Source organism: Prionailurus bengalensis, chromosome C1 (assembly GCF_016509475.1).
Source record: "Prionailurus bengalensis isolate Pbe53 chromosome C1, Fcat_Pben_1.1_paternal_pri, whole genome shotgun sequence".
Taxonomy (NCBI): Eukaryota; Metazoa; Chordata; class Mammalia; order Carnivora; family Felidae; genus Prionailurus; species Prionailurus bengalensis.
The window spans coordinates 164,906,503-164,921,716 of record NC_057345.1 but is presented as its reverse complement, the minus strand read 5'-3'; the positions used below and the strand labels follow the sequence as shown (position 1 = coordinate 164,921,716).

Genomic DNA, 15,214 nt, shown 5'->3' with positions numbered 1-15,214 from the left:
CACCACCAGTGCAAGAGGGTTCCTGTTTCTCCACATCCTGGCCAGCATCTATAGTCTCCTGATATGTTCATTTTAGCCACTCTGACTGGTGCGAGGTGGTATCTCAGTGCGGCTTTGATCTGTATTTCCCTGATGATGAGTGACGTTGAGCATCTTTTCATGTGTCTATTGGCTATCTGGATGTCTTCTTTGGAAAAGTGTCTATTCATGTTTTCTGCCCATTTCTTCACTGGATTATTTGTTTTTCAGGTGTGGAGTTTGGTGAGTTCTTTATAGATTTTGGATACTAGCCCTTTATCCAATATGTCATTTGCAAATATCTTTTCCCATTTCGTTGGTTGCCTTTTAGTTTTGTTGATTGTTTCCTTTGCGGTGCAGAAACTTTTTATCTTGATGAGGTCCCAATAGTTCATTTTTGCTTTGAATTCCCTTGCCTTTGGAGATGTGTTGAGTAAGAAATTGCTCTGGCTGAGGTCAAAGAGGTTTTTTCCTGTTTTCTCCTCTAGGGTTTTGATGGTTTTCTGTCTCACATTCAGGTCTTTCATCCATTTTAAGTTTCTTTTTGTGAATGGTGTGAGAAAGTGGTCTAGTTTCAACCTTCTGCATGTTGCTCTCCAGTTCTCCCAGCACCATTTGTTAAAGAGACTGTCTTTTTTCCATTGGATGTTCTTTCCTGCTTTGTCAAAGATGAGTTGGCCATACGTTTGTGGGTCTAGTTCTGGGGTTTCTATTCTATTCCATTGGTCTATGTGTCTGTTTTTGTGCCAATACCATGCTGTCTTGATGGTTACAGCTTTGTAGTAGAGGCTAAAGTCAGGGATTGTGATGCCTCCTGCGTGGTTTTCTTCTTCAGTATTACTTTGGCTATTTGGAGTCTTTTGTGGTTCCATACAAATTTTAGGATTGTTTGTTCTAACTTCAAGAAGAATGCTGGCGCAATTTTGATTGGGATTGCATTGAATGTGTAGATTGCTTTGGGTAGTATTGACATTTTAACAATATTTATTCTTTTAATCCATGGGCATGGAATGTTTTTCCATTTCTTTGTGTCTTCTTCAATTTCCTTCATAAGCTCTCTATAGTTTTCAGCACACAGATCTTTTACATCTTTGGTTAGGTTTATTCCTAGGTATTTTATGGTTCTTGGTTAATGCTTAGTTTTTGAGAGAGACAGCGCGTGAGTGGGGGAGAGGGAGAAACAGAATCCGGAGTAGGCCCCAGTCTCTGAGTTGTCAGCACAGAGCCTGCCATAGGGCTGAACTCACAAACCATGAGATCATGACCTGTGCCTAAGTCAGACGCTTAACCCACTGAGTCACCCAGGTGCCCCATCATATCTAATAATTTTTAATCTGATATCAGGCATTGTAAGTTTTATGTTATTGAACACTGGATGTTTTTGTGTCTCTATATAAAGGTCCTCTGAATGCTTACCCAGTGACCTGTGAGTTATGAAGGTTTCCACTCTGGTTGGTGAGAACGTGCTATACTTTGGGCCCATGTGAACACTATTACCTTTAATATTTGGGGGCAATTCTTTCTCTGTCCTCAGTTTCATCATACACATGTACCAATCAGTACTCTGTTGAATAGTCTCGGGGATCCTCTGTAGATCTTTGGTGTTCTTGCTCTGTGCATTTTCTTCTCTCTAGTACTCTTCCTGTAAACCCAAGCTGCCTTGGTCTTCCTAGAGTTCCAACTTTATCTTCTCAAACTTAGGGAGACTGATACATTTCAGCTGGATTTACCCTCCCTGAGCTGTTGCCTAGAGATTTTCTTCAGGCAACAAGCTGGGGCACTTGTAGGTTCATCTTACTTGCTTTTGGTCTCTCAGGAATCTTTATCCTACCTTGCCTGGTTTTTAATGTCCTTACAACTGTTTCATAATATATTTTGCATAGTATTTTAGTTGTTTTAGGTGGAAGGTAAATCTGACCCCTGTTTTACTCTATTATTGCCCCAAATGGAAGTCTCCTAATTTGTTATTACATAAGATTTTAAGAATCTGGGCATTTTAAAAATTAGTTTATACAGAGACCAATGTAGCTTCATTTCTTAATAGATTATGTTGACGGTTTTGATATAGAACATAATTTAACATATTTTGTAGTATATATTTTTAATGAAAACCTGAATGCTCTGAAGAGATTTATAAGAATTGCTATTATTTTTGTTAAAATCTTTCAAAAGTTCTGACAAGCATGCATAGTACTTGGTAAGTTAATTAAAATTTAAATGTATTTTATACATATAAATAAATATATGAGTAATATTTAAATATGTATCATGTAAAAATAACTATATAAATAAATTTTATTGTTCCTTTACTAGGTCTTCATCCTCCAGGTCCACCTTTAGCAAGACCCATTCTCCCCCGAGAGCGAGGTGCTCTGGATAGAATTGTTGAATATTTAGTTGGTGATGGTCCACAGAACAGGTAATGTTTGTTAGGGTGGTAGGTAAATGAAAATGAAGAAGTTTATTGGTCAAAAGGGTGTGTGTGTGTGTGTGTGTGTGTGTGTGCGTGCACACTAGACATTCTATGGTTTTGTGACTCCTGTTTCCTGATTTTAGAACATAATAGAATATTTTATGCCCCTGTAAAAGAGAACATACTCAGTTGTTTTTCAGTAAGAGTTTTGATAAAATGCAAAAAAATATATAGAGAGAACAAAAACTGTTGTGACCCTACTATGATTATTTTTAGAGAAATTAAATCATTTGTTTGAAACTTTTAAACTTGAAGAGCACACAAATAGTGAAAACTTGGTAGTTTGTAAGAAATGGGGTTTTATAGATGTCAGTATGGGAGTCGGTGATGGTAATGATTTTAATGGCAACGAGGACAATTTAGATATGTTTGACACTATGGTTTTCAAAATAGTTTTCCAATTATTATCTTATTTGATTTTTACAATAATTCTAGGAAGATAGGGGTGATGTGAGCAGAGCAACTGTCATAATATAGACTTTTAAAAAATACTTTAGGATAGTAGACTAGAATATTTGACAAGGTTATTGGTTAATATTATTTCAATAAAAGGACTAGAATTTAATGTTAATGTAATAATTGTATATTATTCAGAACAGACAAGTTGTTGTTTGGTCGGGCCAAGTGTTAAGTGCATACACAGAGAACAGAGAATGTATAAATAGGAAATGAGGAAGATGTATAACTAGGATAGACACAGCAATCGTGATGTTTGGAAGTTAACCTTTGGACTGGACTAAACAAATTCATTTCTTTACTACAGACTTCTCAGAAGTTTTATTTTTATTTTATTTTATTTTATTTTATTTTATTTTATTTTATTTATTTTATTTTTCAGAAGTTTTAATAACATTCATTGTGAATCACTAAGGGGTTCCATCTTTTCCAATCTAATCTGACCATGGATTTTGGGTCTGTTAGCCTCAGAAATATATGTTAGGAAGTACTGAAATTTAAGTGTTCTGTTATTGAATATGTTTGTTACCTTAGTAAGGATATATTCATTTGACTGTTGCTTAGTTTGTTTTTCATTTTGTGTATAAATTATATTTTAGAAAGGTTGAAATTTTGGCTGTTATGGTTAAAGGGTATTGTTTATTGTTTACTAAGTAACATTTAGTCTGTTATGGCATATTTAGCTGTGTAAAATATTAGTTAGCTGTGATGGCTATTTTCATGGGCTTTGTCTGCATTTGTAACTGATCTGTTCATTTTTCCTTTTGGTGTAGGTATGCCCTTATATGTCAGCAGTGTTTTTCTCATAATGGAATGGCTTTGAAAGAAGAATTTGAATACATTGGTAAGAATTATTGGGCGTTTAGATTAAAATATTTTACTCTTAAATATTTCATCCTATGCCAAGTCCCATGTAATGTCACTTTGTTTTAGGTGCTCTGTTTGTATTGTTCAGGCATATTGTCCTTATTTTAGAACACAGAGCAAAGCAGGAACAACAATGCAGGTTTTTTCCTCATATAGTGTACAACTTCTAGGTCTTTTCAAACTTCATTGTGCATCAGAATCACCTGAAGAGCTTTTAAAAATACCATGCCCAAGACCCACCAACTAAGAGTCTGTTTTAATTGATTTGGGATGGGTCCAGGCTTTTTTTTTTAAGCTCCTCAGAGGATTCTCATGTGCAGCCACTATTAAAAATTATTGTACTAAATTACTTATGTTTCTTAAATACGACATACTATAGTTTCTTGGGCACGTGAGCAATGTTCTGGATTTTAAAATCCCTAATGATTATAGTGACTAGAAATGTAATTTCTGTAATACATTTGGATCATTATTAATATTGTTTTGCTATTAGATAAACTGCTGTGTAACTTACCATCTTTTCTGATTTATTTATTTACTTATTATTTACTTATTATTTTTAAAAATACAATTAATTGTCAAGTTAGCTAACATACAGTGTACATAGTGTGCTCTTGGCTTCGGGAGTAGATTCCCATGACTCATTGCTTACATACAACACTCAGTGCTCATCCTGACAAGTGTTCTTTTCAATGCCCGTTATGTATTCCTCAACCTCCCCCCCCCCAATCCACCCTCAGTTTGTTCTCTGTATTTAAGAGTCTCTTATGATTTGCCTCCCTCTCTGGTTGAAACTACTTTTTTCTCCTTCCCTTCTCCCATGGTCTTCTGTTAAGTTTCTCAAATTCCTCATATGACTGAAAACATATATCTGTCTTTCTCTGACTTTTCTGTTTTAAAATTAATATTCTAATTCTAATAATAATTAGAAATTATGCTTTAAAATTAGCTTTTGTTAGAGCACCTTGCATTATTATTAAAACTAGATGTAGTTTCACAAGGGATAAATAACTTCTGAAGGGTTCTTTGACTATTTGCAAAAGTAATCTTGAGAATGATCTGATTAGTCCTTGAATTTTTTTTTTTTTTTTTTGGTTTGTGGTTTTGTTTATTTTTTAAAAAAATTCTCTGCAGCTTTTCGATGTGCCTACTGTTTTTTCTTGAATCCTGCAAGAAAAACTAGACCTCAGGCTCCAAGACTTCCAGAGTTTAGTTTTGAGAAGAGGCAGGCAGTGGAAAGCTCAAGTTCAGTTGGTCCCTTGCCCTCAGGAAGTGTGATTTCGTCAGAGAACCAGACCAGTGAAGGTATGAATATGTTAATTAAAAAGTTTTATCTTTTAATAATGTTTGCTATTTAACATTAAAAGCATAATGCTTTTAGATAAGAATGGATTAATTTATCAGATTTTGCAGCATGCATATATCAGCTATTGCTCTGATACTCAGCCCTCCTGTGTGATTGGTATGATGTGTTTCAGTTTTAAAATGTAGGTTACCCTGTGTTAAGCAGCATCCACCCACAGCTGGGTAAACATTGTTTATGGAGTGACATCTAGGAACTGTTGGGAGATTTGACTAGTGATACTTTCATGGAATCATTTTTTCAATTTATTTAAGTGAAGCATGTTATAAGAATTATGCAACTACTTGTAAGGGTAAAATTCTGCTATAATTTGTAGTTAACATTGATAAAATAGATTTGTGCCTACCATTGGAATTGGTAAGGTTACCAGAAGCAAGAAACTTTGGAACTGGAAAGTCGTCCTTGGCATTCTTTGGATAAGTATGTTGATAGGACTGGTGTTTCTTTGAAACAATTTATTGAGGTGCACAAGATTTAACATTGCTGCTGTATGCCTTTGATGTAAAACAACCTTTTGCAAAAGAGAAACAGAATTTATCAGAATTCATTGGTTTTTAGGATTCGTCTTTAATTCTGTTTTAGGACTTCTTGTGGAAGTTTCATAAGCAAATGGAAAAGATGAGGTGGAAGATCTGACTATTAATTGCCAACTGTTTCTTGTTAATATTAGGTGGGGAGCTATTTGTTAAGTAGCTCCTAGTCATGGAGATGCTAAAATTATGGCACAGGCCATGATATTTTGGTGCTATGCCTGATGTAGAAAAAAAATCCATATTAGAAGTTTAGTTCACATAGTGTATTTAGCAGTCTGTATTCATCCTTTTAATTTCTAGGAATTCTCATTTATAGATATTTGATTTCTTCTTTATACAAACACTGAGTAGTGAAAAAACTGCTTTAACTGAGAACAATAAAGCAGTGAATTTTCAGATATCGGAAGGGTAATATAAAAATTTGAGTATCTTTTTTTTTTTTTTTTTAACTTTGAAGAGTGAACCTAAAATACGTGTGTTGATTTGGGCTTGGCTTTTGGCTTACTAACATGCATCAGAATGAATTTGAACACAGATAGCCATGACAAGAAGTGTGTATACTTTCAACACTGAATCAATACATTCACTTTCTCCAAGTCTGCAGTATCAACTCCAAACATATCACATTTTTTCTTTTGCTTAAGTCATGCTCTGAAGCTGATTATTGCATGCAGATCACCTGCCTTGCTATTGCAGCCTCTTGGAACTGAAAACTAAGGAATTTCATACTGAAGATGCCTAGAGGAAAATTTGAAGTCCTTTCCATAAATAAGTAACCTTGCTTATGAAAGCTAAAGTGAGTATTTGAAAGCCAATAGTTGGGACACACACAAAGAAACAAAAGGAAAAACAGCCAACAAAATAAAAATCTTGATGAGTCCCATGCTTTATATCTTCTCCCAGGGTTGAGATGGATAGTTAGCAAACAACACCCAGCTATACCTTTCCTTCTCATCAAATCTAGGAGGAGCAATACCCCAGATGTCTCATTTTCTATCTGAAATCTCCAGAACGAAGTCTAACTGGCTCAGACTCAGCCCTAATAAGGTAATGTTTATAGGTGAAGACAAAACTTGAGGCAAGGTCTGACAGCTGTGTAGTGCTGGAAACTGAAGCAACAATTCCATTTGGTTGAGATGGTCTTTGGAGGAGTAACTTTTTCATACTTCTCTTTGGATTCATTGAAATGGCTATGAGAATTTTTTACTTCTTTGGCTTTCCAGAAGATTGAAACTTTTCTCCAAGATTCTGTCTCAGCACTGTGATACACAGTTACCATTTCCAAGCTGCAGTTCTTCAGTAGACGACTAGGTAGTATTCTGATGAAAGATGAAGCTGCATTTGTTGTGACTGCTGGAGGCATACCCTTAAGTTTAAATTGAACAGTAAGTAAGGCCATATCATCTCAATCGTCTACTTTTGGTGCCAAGAGCCAGTATAACGGAGGGCTTATATTTCTGATTTCCACATTCTTGATGTAAAAACTTGAGGTCCAAAAGAAAAAAAAAATCTTTCCTGCTTTTATTTTCATATTTTTTAAAAGTAGTGAAGTAGCTCCTTAGTAATTATAGAAACTGCAGAGATTAGGTGATTGAATTCACAGATGGAACTAAAAGGTAACTTTTTTCCATCTGGATTTTTCTTTCAACAAATATTCTATAACCATTTATATGAATAATCTTGAGTCATTAGAAGCAGCCTTTTTTTTTTTTTTTCAGTCTATGGTATAAGACTTTGAAATTAAGTTTTGTTTTGATTCTGCTACTGGAAGATTTTGCATTTAGGATGAGACACAAGGTTTTTGAAAAATTTTTGGATCACTCTTTAGAACAACATATGAAATGTTGGAAAGTTTTCATCAAAGAAGGAGACCTGGAAGAAATTTCTCCCGTTAATTACTCATTTGGATTCCTAGAATTTTTTTCTAGAATTGTGTGTCCAGATGCTTTGGTAATAGAATATTGAAGAAACACAAGAAGTTAGGACTATGGATTTTCTTTTTATCTAGGAGCATACTAGATGTGGTATGCCAAAGTAATGAAGTACTTTTAGGTTACTGGGTTTCTTTTATGGCTAAATGAGTGGTGCAATAATACCTGAATCTCCGCTAATCCACATTAAAGTGGTTTATCAGTTTTGCTTTGTTAAAATGTGCTTTCCAGAATACTTGATATGTGGCATTCTTTTTTGTTAACTATGATAGTAATTAGAAAAAGAGATTTCTGTATTGTTAGTGTACCAGTACAGTGATTTTAGGTTAGCATGTTTGAAAAATGTTAATGTTGTTCTAATTGCTCTGTTGTATTTGTCTAGCTCCTAATTATTTTAATAAAAAATAGCTTTTACTTAATTGGAAATAACTTGCTAGTAATAAAACTCATGGCCTTTAATCAATATTATCAAAAATAGTAAAATTCATTTAAGGTGAAATTTATTTTGGTAATTGATTTCTGCTTTTTTCTTTTAAGCAATATACTGTTACTGTTAGGTATGTTAAACTAGAGAAAATTCTATTTTTAGTGTTGTTTGTTGTGAGGCTCTAGGAAATTGAACTATTTGATAATGTAAACTTTGTTGAATTCTGTGTATTTATCAGATCCAAAAAGCTTGTACCTTTGTTGATATTTAATTATGTACAACTTCCTCAAGGTGTATATTTGCCTATAGGATGTTTTTGCATGTTTGTTTTAGACATAGAGATCTTATGCCCTTCTGATTCTCTTTTCTAAAACGCCTTCACCTAATAGTTTTACATTGTTCCCTAATAATGACATTTCTTACTCATCTAATGGATTTTTTTTTACCAATGCTAAATAACAGTACTATTGTTAAACAATATTCTATTGCTTATTATGAGTTATTTTCTCATAGGTGGTTTTTATTTAATTGGATTTTATTCATTGAACTATTGGGTTGAGTTTTGAGATGAGATGAGATTCATGTCTTTGTTCCTTAATATAAGTTGACCATTTTCCTCAAGGCAGAAAAATCTTGTAAAAACTGCTTTGCTTAAAACCTATGAGTTAGTTCAAAGACAAACTGTTCATTCTAGTTGAACAAATTCTCCTTTGGGTAAGTTTTACACATATAGTGGGTACTGATGTGTGGGCAAGGCAAAAGTTTGATGCATTAGCAAGACAAATTTTTGTTATTGTAAAAGGAATAAAAAGTAAGAATCTAAATGAATCCACTAAAATATGAAGGGTTTTCAAAGGCATAAACTAAATAGAATCGTGGGGTTTTTTTTCCCTGTGGAAATTATATATTTCTAAAGGGAATACATGAATTTGTTTTGCTAGACTATTCTTTAGTTTTCTTAGAAAATTATTCTTTCAAGAGCTAGAATAAAAACCTAAAAGTAAGGTGATGTTCTTACATGTTTTTGCATGTGCATGGTTTATAGATGAGGCAGTGGTATTTGTTATACAGTTATACTCAGTTTTATGAGTTTGAGTTATCTAGCTGAGTTGAGGCTTTGCCCAAACCAACTGGAAGCCAATTGTTACAATTTGGTAGAGAAAGCTTCTCTCTCAAAGATACTGAGGTGAGAGTGGGGCAGAGGGTAGGAATGGGGGAAGGAACAAATTCCATGGGTCATTTTTGTTTTATGATTGTGATATGTTGGTTTCTTAACATTATGCTTGCCAAAACTGATTTTTAAAATTTTCTTACATAGGTCATTCAGGTAACTTTGTTTTAATTTTGGTGTTAAATTGGTTTTGCACAGGGGAGAAGAGGCCTGTTTAATTAGTGTAAACACAAAGGCTGGTTTCTGTTTTAGTATTTTCTGCCCAGATGTTGACATCTTTTGTAATGTATTTTTTACCACCAAGCTGTTTTAAACTACAACTTTGCAGAAAAAATTTGCTGTTTTTATTAGAATAGGCAAATGATATTCTCCCATAGAAATAAAGTAAATTTAGAATACATTTAATGATCTTATTATAAAGCCCTGTGGTTTAGTTATTAAACACGTAATTCTCTGTTAATCTTGTACACCTAATTCACTTAAATCTTATTTGGATGACTTTTCACAAAATGGCATTGGCACCTAAAAATTGAATATTTATGTCATTTAGACTTATGTCTGCAATATAGGCATCATGACACATACTGGTTTTTCTGTAGTATTACTAGTCTTAAAATGATTTTTCTGCAAATTAACCTGGGAGAGGAGAAGTAGTCATTAATAGCTTTTTGATTATTTTCAAGCCCTACCCATAATTTCACCAATTTTTAGTATTCTGTGTATTCTTTGCAATATGATACAGTATTGACAAGCAAACTTTGTGTATGATGTCATTTTCTTTTTTTTTTAATTAAAAATTTTTTTTCTTTAATATTTATTTATTTTTGAGAGACAGAGAGACACAGAGCGTGAGCAGGGGAGGGGTAGAGAGAGTGGGAGACACAGAATCTGAAGTAGGCTCCAGGCTCTGAGTTGTCAGCACAGAGCCCGACACGGGGCTTGAACTCACAAACTGCAAGATCATCACCTGAGCTGAAGTCGGTTGCTTAACTGACTGAGCCACCCAGGCGCCCCGATGTCATTTTCTAATTATGATAGCCCATGGTATTTCTTAGAATTTATCTTAATAGACATTTAAAAATTTAAGTATTGTAGTACTTCTTTTTGTGTTATCTGCTTTAAGACCCCAGAATTTTTTAAATTAAATTGGATTTGACCAATGATGTGTCTGCTTCTGAAAATAGTTACATGACAAAGCTTTAAGATGATAAACAATCAACTTGAATACTTCTGTTTAAGTTCAGTACTGAGGCAGTTGGTCAGACAATGTGACAAATTACATGGGCCTCTATTCACTTAAACACATTTATTGGTGAGTCCCGGATTCTGAGCTTTTTCTTTTCATTTTGTGTGGCTTTATTGTTTTGTTTTGTGTTTTTTTTTCCAGAAGGCTTTCTAAAATATAACAAATGGTAAAGTTCTTGGCAAGTAAGAACTCTCAATGGCCAGAGAGTTGTGGAAAACCGTGACTCTTAGAATTCTACCCTGGATAAATTCTGAGAGGGTAGAATTACAAATGGTTGGCAACTCCTGAAGTTTTCCACTGAAGAACTTGCTTGCCCTTGTGGCAGAAATGCTCTGTACATGTTTAGAGAGTTTCCTATGTACTTTCTGCTTTTCCTTTATGCACTGGAACATTCATATAACAAAACTCAAACAATCTACTGCCTTTCTACCTTGAGTTTTGGAAGATTCCAAGTGGTACAGCAATGCCATTTTTCAGTTCCTTTTAAGATGAGAATAGCATTTTTGTGACATTTGACATAAATAGGATTTGTGAACATTACTCACTACTTTTGGGGATCATGTGAATTTTCATACAGTAAAACCTCATTAACTTGGATGTCCCCAACTGTGGAATTTTGGCCTTTCATTCTATATATGAAAGAGGGAAGGAGGTTGTAACTAATTCTGTAAACTATAGTCCAAGATATGTTTAAAGACATAATTACTTTATGTGAATTACTATAGATGTAATTACATAATTACTATATATGTGAAATATAGATAATTTGTATTTATTAAAACTGATAATGGTAAACCACGACTTTGTAAGACCTCCACATTTCTGTGTGCATACAGCACATAATTTCTTTGCAAAACTATTAACTAATTTTATTTATTTAGCAAGACTCTGACCTGTACTGTAAAGGAACTAAACTTGAACTTTTTACTAACGTAAACTGGTTTTTCCTCCGATTTTTTGAATTAATAACATTTGTAGTGTATCGTAAGGGATCTTGTATGAGCATAATAAAATCTGCTTATTTGTTTAGCTGATGTGATTTAACGATATTTCTCCTAGCAAGGATATTTGTTACTATTACAAAAACAAAAGCTAGATTTTTATTTTTGACTTGGAAAATAAGAGGCCCAAAGCTTTCTGCTTCTGACATCTTCCCCTCCCCACTGGCATTTAATTTTTTAAACTTTAAAGAATTAAAGGGACTTTATTGAATAAAATAATAATTATTATTAGGGATTTGAGTTTAATGAAACTCAAAAGAAAGTTTAAAGGGAGTAAATTTTCAGGTAGGAACCAAGAGCCTCCCTTAGCTTCTACTATGGCGACAGGGGCCAAAGACCCTTCCCTTCTCTTAGTATTCTAGGTATATAGCATATTCTGACCCAGAGGTTTAAATCCTGAGAACTTGTCTTGCAGAGGGTTGAAGGGAGACTTTTCATGGGAAAAGGTAGATCCAGATCACCCCAGTCTTTGGATAATAGAGATGCAAATCAGTGTGGGGAATAGCACAGCCTACACACACACACACACACACACTTATTGTTTACAGGGTTGCCTGGGTGCCAGGGACATAGTTCTTTCAGGAAACATGATCCGGGAGTTAATACATTGGCCTCATTTGCTGTACTGTTTTCTTATGGCACATAAATCTGTTGGAACTTAGTTTGCTTTATTTGGACATTTAACTTTCAAATACATCTTTAGGAAATTTCCCGAATATTGTGAAAGTTGCTAAATTTTAGGAAAATATAGGGCTTTGGGTAAAAGTGTGTTTATGCATTTGTTTTCCCCAAATTGTTTTTTTTCATCCTTCATTCATACCAACTCATATATGGGTATGCTACAAGGAGTTAAGTACATATTTTAAAAGATTTTAAGGATAATGTTGGACCATTCTTCTGTTTCTTAGTTCATGTATGTGTGTGCTTATCTTTTGTTTATCTTATTTAGCAGTTTTAACATTTGGATATGCCTAAAATCTTGACTCTATCTTTTCAGAATCTTTAGAAGAACAAGATGTTCTTGATAACAGTACAGAGCAGACAGATGAGAAAATATCAGATACAGAGCAGACAAACCAAGGGATTGAAAACATTTGTGGCACAGAGGACCCGGAGGAGAGACAAGAGACCGAGAATGAGGAGACCTCGGTGAATGAAGCCAAATCAACAGTTCCCAGAGTGGATTCTATTCCGAATCCTGAACTCAGTGGAGAATCTTTGATGGCAGTGTAGTAAATGCTTCCACGTGCCTTCCACTGGACATTTGTAGACTTGTTGATGTCAGTTATTGCTTTTTAGGTGCTGCTTTCTTTTTTTCCCCTCTAAGGATGTGCTTGATATCATTTGAATTCAGATTACTTAGCTATTTCAATATGTCAGAATTGTAGCTACTGGGTATTAAATTAAAGGCAAGGGATATCAGTAAAGGAAGATCCTTTGGAGTGTACAAAGACCCACACTGTTTAGCCAGCTTTTAGATGTTTTCTTCCATTCTAAAAGTAAACAAACATAGCATTCTTGTTTTCTCTATGTGTGACCTGTAAATAATACCCATTTTGACATAGGAAGAACTTTGGTTATGCGTAAGTTCTAATAGTGTTCGTTTTAAGGAATGAAACCCAATTAAGATTTTAAATAATTCATTATCAAAAATGGATAAAATTTTAATTCTTGAGATATTTTCCAGGAGGGGAAATGTCTATTTAGGCATTTACATTAAGTGGTATGAAAGTTACAAATAACTATATAGGCATTGGTACGAATTCTCAGTAAGAATGCAACTGAACAGTCAAGTGCAGTGTTTCTTTTTGATGTTTCTTATTTTGCAGCTGGGCCAAAGGCACATGATGTATATAATTAGCTTATGTTTACATATTAACATATAGGAAATATCTCTGCACTTGACTGTACTTGAATTCTGAGCATTATTTATACTTGTAAAATAATGGTGATATTATAAGTGAATTGTGTGCTCTTGTGTGTGTATTGTTAAGGAAAATAAAGATGATCTGGCAGCAGTTTCTTTTTGTTAAATACCTAGACTTCCTCAGACAGTGTCTTGGTAGATGACTTGGTTATCTGAAAAATCTTAGTAAGGGGAGCTCACAATAAAATTAATCCATAGACTCTCCTGAGAGCAAATTTTGATGCTTCTGTTCAGACCAATTGCCTTTCAAACTCAGAGAAATAGTGACATGTAGACGTTCTAATCAGAGATTAGAGTTTCCTGATTTGGGAAAACCTTAAGCCATTTGTAATTTTTTATTTTGAGAGACAAAGAAGTATTGTGAGAATAGGTAGTTACTAGTAGTTCATTGGGTTTAATATATGTGTTAACTGGCAAAAAATTAGACCCAGAATGGTAATTCTCATACCTTGCATACAATGTGGTTGGTTATCTTCTTTTCCTTTTATCTTTCTTCTCCATTATTCAAAAAATTGAAATCAAGTTATGCCAAAGGGAAGCATCTACAGGAATGGTACATATGGGAAATATTTCTAAATTGTACATAGTTTATTAAAAATTTAATAAAATAATATTTGTTATTAAAAAATTCATATTTATGATTTAATATCTTATATATGATAGGTATTTTAATGAACCCAATCTGTTAATAGTCTGAGGCATTATGGCACAGGGACCAGAGTTTTTGAGATTACAAAACGCTTTAAATTTCAGCTCTGCAGTCTTGGGCAAGTAACTCAACCTCTCTGAGACTGGTTTTTCAACTGTAAAATGGGAAGTATGATACCTACTTACTTGTCGGAGTATAGGGAAGGTGAGAAATAATTTGTATAATAGGCCTATTATTCATAGATAATTAAGCAGATGGTAGCATTTTATATTATTGATATCCTTGTGAAATATGAAGGGCTGTAAATTCTTCCTCTTGCAAATAAGGAAATGAAAAAATAATGTGAACATAGAGTTCAGCTGCTCAGAATCAAGCCAGTATTCTCTGCATCAGCTTTTCTCTATCTTATACATGTATAGAAACACATAGATTAAGGAAATAGGAACCTGAAGCTGTGGAATATCATCTCTGAATGTAATTTTTTTTGGGGGGGGAGTGAATCCATCAGATTTTGTACGTTATGGACTCATAAATATTTTAGTAACATCTTGTTGAGTCGTCTTGTTTTAAAACATTCAAATTCTGATATACATTGCTTGAAAATGAGTATTTCAGAGAAATATAACTTAATGATAGAATCAAGCAAATATTATGAGAAATAACTTTGCAAGAAATGTGCAAGAAGGTTAAAAGGGGATTAGTAAAATTCATGCAATGGGTAACATGCTTACCCATCGTATAGTGATTGTATAGTACGCTTGAAAACAGAAAAGGTTATTCTGATATTGTAATAAGTAGTTCATGGTTTGCGCGAGTGGTAAAATGTTCCGATTCTTAAGACTACTATAAGAAACTACTATTGAGGCTGGGAAAAACAAACTATTGAGTGCCCTTAGCTAGAGTGAGCTTCCCTACTAAGAAATGCTCAACAGATATTTTCTAAACTCTTCTCACTGTGTCCTCAGCATGATCTACAAACATGGTCTGGCTGCTACCCCTCCATGCCTCTTCCACCATTTGCTACAGCTTTCACGGGCGCTTCCAATTCTGTGACCACGCTAAGCCTGTTCCTGCATTAGGTCTCCGCTTAAATGGTCTCTTCTCAGAGAGGTACGCTCTTACATTCCTGGTCTAAAGCTGGCCTCTGCCTGT

General features: G+C 34.1%; 1 protein-coding gene across 4 annotated transcripts in view; it reads left to right on the top strand.

Annotated features, from left to right (window-relative positions):
- The window catches only part of LNPK (lunapark, ER junction formation factor), a 74,318-nt gene extending 60,814 nt beyond the window's left edge, over window positions 1-13,504 (top strand). For 3 of the 4 annotated variants that reach the window (XM_043577106.1, XM_043577108.1, XM_043577105.1), the window contains 4 exons: window positions 2,332-2,437; window positions 3,721-3,791; window positions 4,949-5,119; window positions 12,484-13,504. In XM_043577106.1, coding sequence (XP_043433041.1) covers window positions 2,332-2,437; window positions 3,721-3,791; window positions 4,949-5,119; window positions 12,484-12,719 — 584 coding nt within the window. In that variant the 3' untranslated portion in view covers window positions 12,720-13,504. Of the gene's footprint in view, window positions 1-2,331; window positions 2,438-3,720; window positions 3,792-4,948; window positions 5,120-6,674; window positions 6,758-12,483 lie in introns of all 4 variants that reach the window. The other variant, XM_043577107.1, reaches the window with a different exon arrangement.
- Window positions 13,505-15,214: the final 1,710 nt, after the last annotated feature.